Source organism: Manacus candei, unplaced genomic scaffold, assembly GCF_025592945.1.
Source record: "Manacus candei isolate 608988 ecotype Guabito, Panama unplaced genomic scaffold, ASM2559294v1 h1tg000005l, whole genome shotgun sequence".
NCBI lineage: Eukaryota > Metazoa > Chordata > Aves > Passeriformes > Pipridae > Manacus > Manacus candei.
In genome coordinates this window covers 13,824,581-13,840,444 of record NW_026138053.1, presented here as the reverse complement: position 1 = coordinate 13,840,444, position 15,864 = coordinate 13,824,581, and the positions used below count along the sequence as shown (strand labels likewise).

Sequence of the window (15,864 nt, the reverse complement as noted above, 5' to 3'; positions counted from 1 at the left end):
CAGTCCACAAGTTGAATGAAGTACAATGACTCAGCATTTAACTTACACATAGGTTTATTATTTTCTGTCATACAGAAACCAACTAAGAACCTTCAGTATGTAGCATGGGGAAGAAAGGTTTTGGGACTATGCAACCATACAGATATTCTGGAAACAGAAGACGGTGTCGACAAGGAGTCATTTGGAAATACGATTACTTAGGCCCCAGCTAATTATCTAAATCTGAAAAGCAAGCAGTTGGAAAACATGCAAGCATTCAGTTTGAGAGCTTAAAACCCTCCCCCTCCTTCCACAAGACTGAGTGGTCAAAATATTCTTGGACCATAAAGTCATGGACTATAGCTAGTGACTCAGACTTTCCTCCAGATGCATCCCGTTATGCATATATTGGATTAATCTTGATTACTAAAACATGATAATCCAGAAAATAGAGATTGAAGTTTTCTTCTCTACAGATACAGGAGGACATTTTGTTACAAGTAGGAAGTTTGATTTAAAGGTGGGTCTCATGTTTGTGGACATTAAAATTACCTCAGTCTATGAAGGTCACAAAAAGTTTTTATACTACTTACACTAGATCTGGCATGTACCTATGGTTTGTCCTATTTATACTGATCTTAAGCACACTGATGTAACTCTACTGAGAGGCAGGATGCCATTCCACACTCAGAAGAGTGTTATTTAAAAAAAAAGTGAAGAACTAAAATAATTTCATTAAAAACAAGTGTAAGAAAACCACAAACATTCCTAAATAAGGACTGCATAAATGAGGATGCTGTAGGTTTAAGTTGGTGAGATCAATCTCAAAAGTGGGCTATAGAGCTAAGTTACATGAGCCAAAGTTTTTACTCAGGTAAGTAGTCTTTCTGTTCAGACACTTAAATACACTGATTTTTAGAGATGTGGATCTCTCACACTAACTGCAGTGGGAGCTTAGAACAAGTAGCCACTTTCACTGGTGTGCAAAAGTATAAAATCTGATGGACTACCTGGCCACTGGGCTGAGTCCCAAATTTGTGCATGTGAGCCTCTGTTCAAGTTCACCAGAATATGCACTCTAATGCAGTTAACAGTCACCATCCTAATCTGACCACCAATGTCCTTGTTAAATACATCTATTTATTGAGTTTTAGGCAGTCCCTCCAAATACTGAGGTTTGAGTTATTGAAGACATGATCAGTATTCATATTTTACTGTGCAATAGCAAAAGAAATTTTGCTGTATGTAATGTGGAAAGTTATGATTTCTTAGGACTTTGATTTCTCTAATTGAATAGTCTTCTGAACTGGCAACTTCAGCAATAAATCAAGGAGAACAGGGAAGCAACTTAATGGAATTCCATTATTAATTATTTCATACTTTAACTGCATCCAGATGGCTCATCAGGATTAGAAGCTCATTAAGCTGAGTACTGTATAAAAGCCCAAGCATGCCCAGTGCCTGCCCCCAGTGCCAGCTCCATTACCCTTTCTGAAAAGCCAATGTTAAATGGAAAGCCAATCTGCATATGTGCATGTGGATTTGCTCCTGTGTTTGCAGAACTGTGGCCTAATGGACTGTACAGAACAGACTGCAAAGTATAAAAGGAAGATCAAATGCAATAAATAAACAGGTGTGCATGCATGCATTGTATAGCTTTTTCAGTTATTATATTAGTTACCAAATGTAAAAAAAATCAAAGAAATTATCAAACTCAGTATTTTTCCCCAACTGATATCCTGTTACAAGTTTAGTTTCCTTAAACACAGATAGTAGTTGTCAATAGGAAGAAGCTTGGTTTTAAATTAGCTAAAGAAGAGATCTGAGCTGTAATTTTTCCAAAATGGAACACATTAAAGGTTATTTTTCAAAAAATATCATATATAGCTTGTGTTCAAGAGAGAGATATGAAAATCAGTATGGATTTTCTGCAAGAGATGAAAGCTTCTAATTATACTGGATTTCATATCTAAAAGCTCATTTCCAGGGAATCATCTGTTGTAACAAAGCTGCAATAATTCTCTTCCTGTCTTTTGTCCTCAGTTCCTGTGTAGTCCTGGCATGAAAGTCATCCATCAATGTAAAAATGTTAAATCACTTCAGTCATGAAATATTAACAGAATGCATACAGTTATGACTAATAAATTGAAGTCTTTCTAGCTGTAATTTGTCACACCTACAATTGTACAATGTTATTAGTAGAGTAAAATTAGAAAACTATGAAATAGATATACTGGAAAAATAGCATTTCTAGTACATGCATTAATATAAGCAAGGCTTGAACCTGCTTCAGCTGAGGTCAACAGTCTTTTCTTTGACATTAGTGAAAGCAAAATAATGAATTCTTAAATGTCTTCGTTCTGAGCAACTGATGTACAACATAAGAGCAGTTCTTAATTCCTTCATGCAAAGGTTTAGATTTTCTGGAGCAAACTAGAATGAACATGCTACTAATTATTTTCCAGATGGCAATAATATATACTGAAAGTTTTAAAACAGTCTCCTATAATCTGTACTTAGAACAGCTATGTGGGTTTTTTTGTTTGTTTTTACATATTCCCTGAAAGAAACTGATAAGACAATGCTAGGGAACACATCCTATGGACAGTTTTTGAGAGAAACATGCGAAGTTCTCTTGCCCTAATTCTTCCAAAATAATAATAAAATTTGCAAAGTCAAAAATTCAGTATAATTTTGAAATAATTTAAAACCTTAAAAAGTGTGAGGTAAGATTATTAAACATGTACAGTTCAGTCACATATCATCCAGAATTTAAAAATATTGCAAGCAAGCCATATTTCTTGTACTTAATTACTAATATTTTTCAACAATAGTTGAAGTAGTTTCAATATTATTGGAATATTTTAATCTCAAATAACTGCTTCACATGAGCATTGTGTTTGTCCCTGCTGACTTTATTATGGTTTTATATGCTATGAACCTTGATGAGGCCATGGCAACCTGATCTAACTTTGAAGTTACCCCTGCTTCTAGAGACCTTTGGAGGTCTGTTCAAGCCTGCATTTTCCCATAGTTCTATACTTTTCTGTAATTCTATGATTCTAGAAGTTTTTCTAAGGGAAAAAATGATGAATATATGGAGTGTCCTTTCCACTACCCGTACACCACAAAAGCCACTGTCTGGGTTTTATGCACTGATCTGATCACTTGTAGCAGCCCAGACTGCCTGCTGATCTCATTTCATGCTTACTTATCTCTCCTGATCTTCCCTGTATGTCTGTCTCCACATTTCTTTTGCTGCGCTACATAAACATGGCATAATCTCATGCACTGAAAAAGCAACCTAGAATATATTATTAACTGATCTGCTTTTCTAACTGTTGTCTCTCTCTTAATAGTTAGGCTCAGTTTCCTTCCTGCAATTCTGTCATGCTCTACCAAACTGGCATCTGCTTGCCTTTTACTCTGCGAGCCAATATCTCATTTTGACCACAGTCCTTAAGAACACTTTCTTAACCAACCTCAAAACTGGTATTTTATACATCTGCCTTGTGGGCTTTGTCCAGTGAAGCCAGTGGTGCAGTTTTCCTTAAATCCTGTCATCCTCATTTGACTCCTGTTTTCATTTTTATTTCCTTCGCTTACTTAATGGTTCTTTTTTTTCAGCAGATTATTTGGAAGAACCGCCACTTTCCTTAGTTTCTTGTAGGTTTCCAACTGTTTGTTGCTTCCATTTTCCCTCTGCAATACTTCTTTTGGTGATTTATTCCACAAATACAATTTGAGCTAGCATCTGTATGTAAAAACCCTGCAGAGCTGCTTCTCCAGTCCAGACTAGACTCTAATTTTTCAAGTAAAAAAAAAAAGTTATTATGACTACAGGACCACTTTTTGGAGGTACAGTCTTTTTTAAACTTAATACTTTCACATATGTAAAACATCCTTCCTTGTTTTTCACTTTCACAACATAATTCAAGATAAGCAAAATCAGGGTCATTAGTCACTCTGATTTCTGAGTTCTCTCCTCTAAATTTCACTGAGTTTACTAAATTAGGTGTTACTACCTGCAGGATACAGACACTCTTCCCATTCACATAAGGATCTCAGGTAAGCTGTCAGTATCACCTGTTAACTGCAACACTCTGCTCAGGCTTTGATGAAGCAATTTTATTGCTCTTATCCAAAATACTACTGCAAAGGTAAACCCTTAAACAATATTTTCACTATGCCATCTCTTTAGTTTCTTCACTGACACCCTTTCACTGTTTCATCAGATGTACCTACCTTGTCTCTACTTTAGAGGTCCTCCAGGACCTCTTAATCACTATTTATTTGAAGCCTGTGACACTAGCATTGGTTGTTTCTCTATGAAGTTTTCAAACAAAGCTTTATCCATCCTCTCATGCTTTGGAAAGGAGGCCAATACAGTGACAAAATCACTGACAGGAGGCACGAGCAGGACTCTGAAGAACTCAGGTGACTGATACTATTAATACATAGCCACCTACACCTGGCCTAAAGCTTGACCCTGAATGAGGTCAGGGTCAAGCAGGAAGAGAGTTTAGCTAGCACCAAGGCTGGTCAGGAATATAGTTCTTCCAGCTCCCTTATTATCCAGCCTCCAAATCTCACCCTCCAACTTCCCCTTCTCATAATGCATACGGGAGAAAAAAACCGACTGTTTAAACTGATGATGTGCTGAGAGCATTGCTAATCAGCTAGATAAATATTGACATGCTCATTTTACTTTTCCATCCATGTGCATTTTTTTTGGTCTTTTGTCTTAACTTGGATTATAAGCACTCTGTGGGAAGTCTTTGTTTCCGTTCTGGGTTTGTACAATGTCTAGCCAGTGGGACGTTGGTCTGATTAAGCTTCACAGGCACTCTGGTAACGCAAATTAAAAACAATACCACTTTCTATTCCTGCTACTTCTACAGACACTCTTTGGCTGTGGGAAGCTGAATTCTATGGCTGCATATGTAACAACTGAACAATACCACATCCTAATCAGCGCTCTGCTGCAAAACTATTAAAGGAATTGCAGCAACATCATTGTGGACTTGAAGACAGAAGCTAATTTCATTTTGATACAATCAGAAAAGTAAATGCAAAGAAAAAATAAACCTCTGTATGTGTTGTAATTCATAAAACAAACATGAAACTTTGTGTGTCGCTTCAGTGCTGCTCTATCAATTCAGTAAGAGTTAAAAATATGGGCAAAGCAAAAAATAGACCAAAGGAGCCCTTCTTTCACTTTCTGTCACTTCTCCTTTCCATCACTTCATCTTGTTTAACATGTGAATGCCCACTATCAGAATATCATCAGGATCTGAAAGTTGATCAAGCTTTTTGGTAAACAAGTCTTACTTTAGTGTTTTACAGAGAAATTGCAAACATTATTTTTCAGCCTTCTGTAAGAGCTTCTCTCAAGTTTCATCTTTTACTTTGGCTAATACTGTAGTTCTTTCTTTTATTCAAAAGACTATCCCCTATTGATAAACCTTGTAAACTTTGAAGGTGAAAAACAGGTTTTATTGATGATTTGCACTTCTAAAGGTTCTCCTAAATTCCTCAATATGAAAACTGGGTTAAATACAGTGTATTACATTTATAATATTTTGAATTAAAATATTTCAAACTACTGATACTGCTGCTAAAAGAGTTGGTTAGAAAGATTTTTATTATGAGACTGAACATCTTCCTTCCCTGAGTTAGAGTCCTCCATTGACATAGAGAAAGGAAGGCTTTCCTTTTTTTCCCCCCTACCTTGACATTAAGGAATGAGATATAAAATTCTTCCTCTGTTTGTTCTGAGAATAAAACATTACTTTTACTTCTGTACCAGAAGTTCAACAAAGTGGCTTTCTAGATAAACTATTTTGCCCCAAAGCTCTTTATTATGTCAAATCCAAAGGTTAGACAGGTCATAACTTCATTCATACGCTAGGGCAACTTCATATTTCCACAGAACTGAGAGTTTGACTATGAATAGTAAGAAATGAAGTTTGTCAAAAAAATTAAGGTGCACTGTTGGAATTGTGCAAAAGCTTGCAAAACTGACCATGTTACCGGTGGTTACAACCAGCTTAAGTTGTGTACTTATCTTAAATAGTTTCCACAAAAGAAGGATGTTAGTAGCCATTTACTGCCATATGGCACCTGTTTCAGAAGGCACTTCTGTTAATGACTGAGAGGAGGTAGAATACTTCCTGTTTGGACTTCAGGCTGTGTGAAAGACAAGCCCTACTGTTTCCATAATGCAGGTATTTTAGAGAGCCCAGCCTTTGCAGGGGGAAAAACTTGTATGTTTCAGAAGTTCTGACTTGGTAACAATTACAAAGAGTTTCTCACTCCTTCCTCCTTGTCAAATCACAAAAGACAATAATTAGTCCTATCCACACTCAAATAGCCAAAAGCAGCAGAATGAGCTTTGTATCCTATTGCACTCTGAGTCAGAAGAAAGGTTGACATTTAGTCTCAATATATAAAAGCTACACTAGAGATATTAATGAAGATGCAAGAATCCTATCACTGCTCCAAAAATGTAGCATCTGTAAAAACAAACAAAACCGAATTCCTGAGAATCTTGCTATGCCCCAGCATCAGGAGGGTGCAAGTGTTATGAATTGTAGCCAGAAGGTAATTCTAGTCAGTCAGACTTCTGATGTAACATTGACCACGACTTCAGCATCAGATATATTCGTGGAAACATCAGACATGCTGTTTCTTAGAACAGGAGCAGCATTCTACCAACTCCTTTAAATTCATGCACTATGCCATTTTAAATATTTACTTAAACATGCATTTTCAAGAAAGGAACAGTGCTCTTCCTATAGCACAGACCCTCTGAAGTCTTATATTTAAAGGAAACACAATTTAAAAAATTTATTGCAAACTTCTAAACAAAACAAACCAAAATACAAAAATTTAATATGGAAGAATAGATGAAACAAGCTGCTCATATTAATAAGGCCCAAGGCAGATTCAGATCGAAACATTTTCTTTGAACATAAGACTGTGTTTCCATCATTTAAAGTAGTGTTGGCACACATCACCTTTTGACACAACCATTCTGAATCTTTATTGTTGTAAAATGAAGTGACCATAGAGAGAGGGGGGGAAAAAAAGGAGGGGAATAGCTCTACTAATTGTGCATTCATCTTTAAATTTTTGCTGAATGAGAACATTAAATGTCAAAAAAAGAAGATAAAAGGGAAGGTGGAAACCAAGATTTTTCTTTCATGTCATCTAATTTTTCTAACAATTCTAGAAAATACATGCTCAAAGTTCATTTTTAGAAAAGACATACATTTAAGTCTTGAAAAATTACCGTACCTGTGATTAAATCTAGATTATAAATTAACATATTTACCTCATTATATAAGAAAGATTGCCTCAGTATCAAGAATTGCTCGTTCTTGACTGATGCAGTATCATTATTGTATGGAAACAACGCATCAAAAATAGATTTGGGGAATGGGTTGGAGTTCAGTTGCAAACAGTTGGTCACCTTAATGATGGGTTTCCAGTTCAAGAATTGTCCATTCCCCTTGAGGGGATGAACAGTCTTCAGATGAAAAGCTTGCCACTGTAATGCTTGCTGAAGAATCGTCCAGTGGAGACATGAGCTCAGTCCACCTACTGAATGTGTCAACTTGTGATGTACCCTGAGGATTTGAACCATCTCGTGCCAGAAACAGTGTCTGATTGATAAGACATTGTGCTAAGTTAAGGTCTTCAGGAACAGAGTTTTTGAAATCTATATTTGAGTCCTGCTCAGATAACAATTGCCTGAGAAGAGTCCAGTCCTGTTCTGCAAACTGCTGATCTTCAAAATCCACATCTAGAACTGCTGTTTCTGAATCCATCCTCTGCTCAATTGCTTCTCCAACATCCATCTCATATATTGGAGAAAGGGTTTTTGGAGGCCGATGTTCATACATGCAGGTTTGTGCCATTGTGTCATAATCATCTATGTCTCCTGAAATAATTCACAATACTGTACAATGTAAAAATTGTAGATGATCCTCCCCTCAGGGCTGTGTAGAGCAAAATTTAATTCATTCAGGAAGGACAATCCAATCAGGTTAAAAAAAGGGGGGGATGGAGGGTTATACAAAATTGACAAAATTTGAGGCATTTATTTCCTATATAAAAAACAAAGTATGATTTATAAATTAAGTTAAAGTAGCAATCACCACTGGTAATTAACAATAACCTCCATAATTAAGTTTCTGATACAGAAAATGACAATGTAAATATACACTTAATGCACATGAAATTTCTCATTTACTACATAAATTAAATTTAGACCAGGAGGTGCATAGAGGGAATTAATAGAGAATGATTACTGAATGGTGACTTAAGCTATGTCAGCTTAGGAGAGAATTAAAACCAAAATTGTTTATCCACAGGCTTATTTCTACACTGCACATGCAAGGGCAGCTGCAGGCAAGGGCAAGCAAACTTAAAAAAAAATAGTACAACTTGTAATGTCTTCTTGTTCTGTGGTCTGGCTGAACACAGATCATCATCAGTGTTTCATTGCTCTTGAATATACAATAGTTGTAATCAACACTATTGTATATTTTTGATGGGATAAACAGACTGAATTATTGATATAAAGAAGACAAAACACAAAACTAGACAAGTATTCATCTAGCTACATGAAACAAGTTAGAACTTTTCTGTATATAAGCATCAGTTCTAAGTATAATCTCTCTTAGGAAATAAGTTTTTATTGGTAAAATTTAGAATTTTAGACATCTCACAAGCTCTAAAGCAGCGTTCAAACCTGCTCCCACTGGTGTATATGGCAAATATTCAGTTATATTCAGTGGGAGAAGGATCCAAATTGGTATATAATATATAAATAAATAAATTACAACAATAATGCATATAGCTGTTCAGGTAAACAGTTCAGTGCGCTTTAGTTAAGGTTATTACTTTAGTTATTGCACATCCCATTCAGACATACTATATGTTGTCAAGCAGACAAAACAAATACTAAAATTCCATCAAAAGCTGATGCTGTCAATGTTAGATTGGATCAAAAATAACTGAAGTACAGACAACTGTATCCAATCTTTCTTTTAGCATTACATAAAATCTCTTTTCTTGTAGTCAAGTTTCTCATTGAACAGCAGGGTATTGACGGATATTTCAAACAGACAAGCATTCTCTAACCCAAGTGAAATACTTAAAAATATTTAAATTTAATATAGTTTCAGCCAAAATTACTTCAGTTCAGGATTCAATCCCAGACAAATTGCCAAAGCTTTGCCTATTAATTTGTTTTTGAATGACTGAATGTTTCTATTTCTGTACATTACCTGGAAGTAAATCAGTATTAGCGCATTCAGTAGTTGGTGGTTGACTGTCTCTCACTTGACCTTCCTGAGTCAGTATCTGATTCTTACTGGCTTCTACAGGTTTTGCAGAGCTGTTCTTTTGCGCATCAGAATTAGTTTCTCTCTGCTGAAGATCCAGATGACATGGTCTTTCTTGAGATTTTGCATCATTGTCTAAGTACTTATTGCACTGCTGAAATTCAATAGCAACCTCATTCTTCATATTTACTTCCTGTTTTTCTCCTGGACATGGACTAGCTGCTGAATAGATTTTTTCTGGGCAATTTTGTTCAGTCATTGAAGCACCCTCGTCCTCCTTCCCTGGGATTTCAGTACCGTGAAGATGTAGGAGAGAACTTCCACTTTTATCTGACTTACTGTCTCTATCCTTACGCTGTTTGCCATCCAGGAATCCTTCTTCAGTTTCCACTGAGTGTCTTGAATAAAAGGTCTTTCCATGCTGCTCTTGAGAAACACTGTCAAACACTTCTGGAGTAAGAGAATCTATTGAGTGCTGACGTGAAGTATGAGTTTCCACTTTATCATCAGATCCCAATTCTTCACATTCATCTACTGAAAGTAAAACAGATCGTTTGAAATTTTTAGTTTTAGAAAACTCCTGACTTACAGTATCATTTTCTGTTGCATCTTCAAAAGCTAAATTATCAATTCCTTGGAACTGTTGAGTGGGCACATTTGATGGAGGGAAGTTTTGTGCAACATTCTCTGCTTCAGATCTGTCATCTTCTGTTTCATCGGCAGAAGAAGAAACTTGGTCTGCTTCCTGAGTAAACTGTGCATTTCCAAAAGTAGAACTTTTGCTTTCTCTAGTATTGGTCCGTGAACTCTCCCGATGGGACCAAATTTCAGGTCTTTTTCTTGGTATTTCATCATCACTCGTTGAATTAACACGGAAGAGATCAGAACCCTCTTTTTTCATTTTCACTTCTATTCTTAGGCTGCTATCATAAATTTTTAATTCCTCAGGTGTACTTGTGTCGCTGCTGCTTCTTCCAAGAAAATCATGACATAACATAGTGCTACATTTAGAAATCCCTCTTTCATTGGATCCCTCATCATCCTGAGAGCCTCCAGCATCATAATCTTCTGATCTTGGTTTTATATCATCAGAGGATGTGGTTGCACTGCCAGTATCTGATTCCGGGCTCTCTTTTGGATCTATGGCACCAGTATTCCAGTGGTCAACGAAGGGAGTTTCTGCATTTTCCTGGTTTTCTGGCATTTCTGTAGGGTCTATAAGCTCTGTGTAACTAGGTGAATATTTTTCTGTTATTTGTTCTGTGGAACATTCTGAAACATCATCTAAATCTGCTGTAACTGATTTATATTCAGTCAAGGCTGATGTATCACACAGTTCATCAGCTGTAAGAAATCCCTCCATATGGATCTGAGGAGATGATGTCTCATCTTCTTTATTGGTTATTCTGGAAAAGCTTGACAAAGCATTTTCATCATAGTTAAGACCTGTTTCAGAGTTTAATTTATCACTTTGCTCACTACAGACTTTTGTTGGTTTTGAATCTTTCACCAGTTCTCCTGGAACACTAGCCTTTTGATTGGTTTCCTTGGAAAAGTCTGAATATCCATCACTGGCAGATTGTGCATGACAGTGAAATTCAGCTGTATTATCAATCTTTGTATCTTCAGTCTTTTTAATTCCAGACTGATCTTTACAGATTTGTCTTGTTTCTCTGTCATTTTGCACTGAAACATGAAGTTTAGAAATAGTTTCTTCTGTATTTAGAGGAGAAGAAGACTTAGACTGTATTTTGTATTGCACATTTTCAGTAGAATCTGATAATTTTTGTTTATTGGGTTGACAGGACTCCAGCAGTTTATCATCACTGCTGCTTTGCACCGTAGGTTTAAAAGATTCATTATTGTCATGCAGCTGACCTGCCACAGCATCAGGTGTGTTTTTCTCCAGTTTCTGTCCTGAATCTCTGTGCTCAGAGGTGTGCACATTCTTCTGGACAACAGGAGACTCATTCCTTGAATGTTTTTGGGCAGAGGACTGAGATTTTAATACAGCTGATTTCTGTTTCGGGTCTTTACTATTTGTAATCTCAGCATGCTTTGATGGAGCCAGGGGTTTAGGTGTTATTTTCGCAGTGGCTTTTGTTACAGGTGTTTGTGACTGCTTAACACTCTTCTTCTTGGCTGAAGGATGTTTTTCTGGTAGTGTTGTCTGAACCAGATGTTGTAACACATTTTTTTCTTCATTATGTTTTGGAGACATTCCTGATTTCAGTGAATTTGGTGATTCCCCCTGAGGTCCTAACAAACAGTAAAAAAGACTATAAAGATTGTATATGCCAGGCACAGTACACTGACCAATTTTATGTTAGTGTTTATGTTGAGAAACAAGTTACTCGGCTTTTCATGTAACTAAGGGATTTAGGGCTTAATAAAGAATGAAGAATTGAGATCTTAAACAAACAGTAGACAAAAATACCATCTTGCATTTACATGCTGTCTTTAAAGCAATTCATAGAATATACATACAGGAATTACTTCAGTCTGTAACTGAGGTAGTCATCACTGGAGTAGAAAGCAGCAGCTCTCTAATAATGCATAGAAACACTACACAGCAGTTTAGCACAGGAAGTGATGAGCACTGTATTCAATTTATATTGTAAAGGAAATGAAAGGAGGCAGAAAATAATTACATTAGTCATAATGTGATTAGAATACCAGAATTAATGTCCCTGCTCAGTCAGAAAACACTGAAAGATCTTTAATGACCACAAATTGACAGAACCTGTGTTTTCTATATCATAATGCATTAAAGATAATATAACTTGAATACTGGAGCTCCATCCTTAACACTTTGTTTCTTTATAAAGCAGTGTTCCCTCTCTGTGGTCTATGATGTCATTTCCTACTCTTGCTATCAGCAGCTTGTGGGTCAGTGTCAGTAGTGCTACTGCTGTGGGGGAACACCAAAATAGGGAGCCAGGAAGGAGTCTGCAATCTGTATCTCTGATGCTTATTATAAACGCTCAACCTACAGCATTTCTGTTGGACTCAGTCATGGTTCCAAATGCAGAAGTGCAGGGGATCAGCAGATAGAAGACTCTGCAATGCAGATTAAACAAGCAAGAGAAAACACCAATTGGCAGTGAAAACTGTCTTCTAAACATTTTGAAGTTGACACATTAATTTGCATTCTACAGTTTAGGATTGTCACCAAAATTGAAATATGGAAAAATCCCAGAATTCTTCAGAAGATTTTTCCAAATACTTGTGCTAAAAAACAAACAGACAAAACCCAAAGCTTTACTTAACAGTGCCAGATCATTTAATTGCTGTATGAAACTTTACCTTGGCTCTTGGGAGAATTGGTAGGTGTGTTTTGAGCCTTTTGTTGCGCTGCAGAACTGGTACTGACATTCCCTTTTTTCTTTAGAACTGTTTGTACATTTTGCTCATTGCATCCTTTTCCCGTTGATTTTTTTGTCAGACTGCAAGGAAATTATTATATCCATTATTTCCAAGCTTAGATCTAGTAATGTTTAATTATATTTAAACAAGCAATATATGTGTTTTAATATGCACACACATATAAACATCGAAAATGCGACCTAAAAAGTAAACTTTTTGAGAATAAAACTTATTTGTGCATCTATATTTTTAATGTATATACAAACATATATAAAATGACCCATTTCACAATTTCATGGTGTTTCAGCTGTCTCCCTGTCCAGTTTAACCTATTCCAAAAACAATAAGTTTACAACACCTTGTGTAGTCATTAACTGTTCCAGTATGCAGAATTCTGAATGACCTATAACAATTTTAAAATTATTAGCATGAAACAGCCCAACACAAAAGCCAAACCAATTTTATCTTTACAGAATTTTTCCAATAGCTAATTCAAATTGTTTTGCAAATAACATCCTACAGACAACCATTCTCAGCTTAAAAAGAACATGTTGATTGATCTAAAAGCAAGTTTAATAGTTCACCTGAAACGTTTCTCCCCAAGCTCATACACTCATATATAAAGCAGCATACTGATCTGTAACATACCTGCTTGTTGTGACATTAGCCTCAAGCTCAGTCTTTTTTTTTTTGGTGGTGACTCCATTTGATATCTTCACAGATGCCTTTGTTTTCACTATTGTAAAGTAAATTCAAAGTTAATTACAGGGGGAAATGCACTGGATGTACGTACCGAAAAAATCTAATACATGATGGTCAGTTATTGAAAATAGCATAGATGCTAAACTTGTAAAATGTTTACCATTTTATATGGCTATCAATTGACCATAAAGTCAGTTAATATTAATTTACAGCGAAAGAAAGTAACTCCCATCAATCTATAGTAGATTTTCTTAAAGCTTCCCAGACTGGTTTTCAGCATATGACCAGCCTGAGGCAAATTAGAACAAGACTTTTAAAAAAAAATCATAAAAAATTACCAGTCTGTTTTTTCCCTTCCTCTACCAATTTATCCTCTTTGGGTTCCTCTGTCTGTTCATTGACAGTCTTGCTATCCGCATTTGAGTTTGCTGACTTGCTGGAAGTTGCTGCTACAGTCACTAAGGAGGGAGATTCCTTCCCTGGGGTTTTTTTCAATGGTTTTGTTTTGATCTGCACACTTGAGGTTACTGTCAGCACTTTAGGTCTGGCACCTGCAATTTTTCCTTCATGATTCTTTAGTCCTTTGCCACTTCCAGAATTTTTTTGTCCAGTTGCAGGTGATGTCTTTTCTCCATCTTGCTTGCTAAGCATGCTTTCAGCCTTCACATTTCCATTGTTTTCTATTTTTGTCTTTATAACAGCTCTAGCCTTTGGTGAGGCAGCTTTTTCCCCAGGTTTTGAATCCTTAGTAATCTTGGAAACTAATTTTTTGCCATCTTTTCCCTTTACATCCTCATGCTTTGAAGCCTTATTAACAGTGTTTCTATTGGTGCTGGATGTATGTCCAGATGCTCCTAATCCATCAGATTTCATTTTATCCTGATTGGTGGAAGAATCTCCCCAGCAATCTTTCTTGCCGTGTTCTGTCCAGGAACTATTCCTTATACCAACAGATTGAGTAGTAGTTTTATTTAGCTAGGATTAAAAAAAAAAAAGGCATCAGAAAAAAAACCCAACCAAAACAGACAACATGGGTAAAACCAAACTGTCCATACTCTTACACTTCTGAAACACATCTACTTTTAAATTAGTACATAAATCTAAAGCAACAACATTCAACATAGAAATAAATTTAAAAAAATATAAATATATTTTAGCTTAGTTTGCTGGCTTTCAAGAATATAAAAGTAGCACAAATCACTCATGGGAAGTACTGCTCTATATAAAGAGGAGAGAAAGATCTAAGTAGAGTTTTGCTTTTACTTTGGACAAATTATTCTGTAATGGATATATTATTAGAGGCTGCTGAAGTAAGAACATTTTTTTGAGTTATATGTGCATACTTTCCAAAGAGGAACAAAGCTATGCATTACTACAAACATAAACCCCAAAATTATTGTATAATACAAGTGATGTTTTTAACCATTACCTAGAGTGTATCCACAGAGAAGGGACAATGTTTATTCTCTCAGGTAAAGAGATGCACTGAAATATGGAGAATTAAGTGTAGGAAACGGAATCTTTGTAACACCAGTGCTATTGCAATGTATCCAAGACTGCCAAATCATGTGAAACCCATACTGTTTTTCTACCAAATGATAATGTAGTTTTGATTGTGAGTCTCAACAGAAGAGTTGTTAAGGGCACTAAAAAATATTTTTCCGGGCAGGGAGTGTAAGAGACTTGGTGTTGTGGTGGCTTCTAGTAAAAATAGCAGAGATTCATTAGCTCAGTAGCAAACCATTTGCTCTGGGAAGCAGATGAGTTTCATTATGTAGCAAGAGAGGAATATGAGATTCTGAACACAAATTCCTCTCTTTTATTTGAGCTTATCTGTTTGAAAATGTAGCAGAGCACAGTCTGAATCCTAAGATGTTTGCAGCAATGAACATTACTGATTCTGCAGAAATAACAGTTCACAAGAAAATACAGATTTTTCAAAAACAAGTTCCATTAAGCAATATGGAAAATTAGTATTCATTTAAAACAAATAATGAAAATAGTTTTGTTTGCAATTATCCAAGTGTTTTTAATGTTTGGATATAAATGTTTACCTGAGAACTAGTGAATACAGGTTTTTTGGCAAGTCTTCGGTCATCACCCTTGTCAAATGCAGCTGTAAAAGGAAGAAGCGTTTTCTTTACTATTTAGCAGGAAAGAAGGCAGACAGAAAACAATCCAGCCTACTCAGTCAACTTCATCTGAAATGAGTTCTTTGGGTCCTGTAATTATTCTAGGAAGGCTAATTTTGGTGACATGGCAAATGTTAAGTGGAAATACATGGTTTTATGTTAGGAACAAAAATGTGAGATCTGTAATGAGGTCACATGGTCATAAGCAAGTTGTTTAACTCTTCTGTTTCCCCATGTCCATAGTAGGACTTTTGTTTATCCAAGCCTAATTCATTTAAAGCTGGCAGTGCACTGAGACCTTTGAAAGTGTACAGAATTTACAAAAAAGATGC

General features: G+C 36.0%; 2 protein-coding genes across 4 annotated transcripts in view; one reads left to right on the top strand and one right to left on the bottom strand.

The window, feature by feature from the left end:
• GLMN (glomulin, FKBP associated protein) overlaps positions 1-4,979 on the top strand; it is a 36,088-nt gene extending 31,109 nt beyond the window's left edge. The window contains exon 22 of one of the 2 annotated variants that reach the window (XR_007907029.1): positions 4,881-4,979. The gene's annotated coding sequence lies outside the window, so the exon portion shown is untranslated. Of the gene's footprint in view, positions 1-75; positions 91-4,880 lie in introns of those variants that run through there. The other variant, XR_007907031.1, reaches the window with a different exon arrangement.
• BTBD8 (BTB domain containing 8) overlaps positions 37-15,864 on the bottom strand; it is a 40,186-nt gene continuing 24,358 nt past the window's right edge. For both annotated transcript variants that reach the window (XM_051802013.1, XM_051802004.1), the window contains 6 exons: positions 15,455-15,516; positions 13,739-14,375; positions 13,347-13,434; positions 12,639-12,778; positions 9,276-11,591; positions 37-7,924 (listed from right to left, as the gene is read on the bottom strand). In XM_051802013.1, the coding sequence (XP_051657973.1) occupies positions 7,455-7,924; positions 9,276-11,591; positions 12,639-12,778; positions 13,347-13,434; positions 13,739-14,375; positions 15,455-15,516 (3,713 nt within the window). In that variant the 3' untranslated portion in view covers positions 37-7,454. The remainder of the gene's footprint in view (positions 7,925-9,275; positions 11,592-12,638; positions 12,779-13,346; positions 13,435-13,738; positions 14,376-15,454; positions 15,517-15,864) is intronic.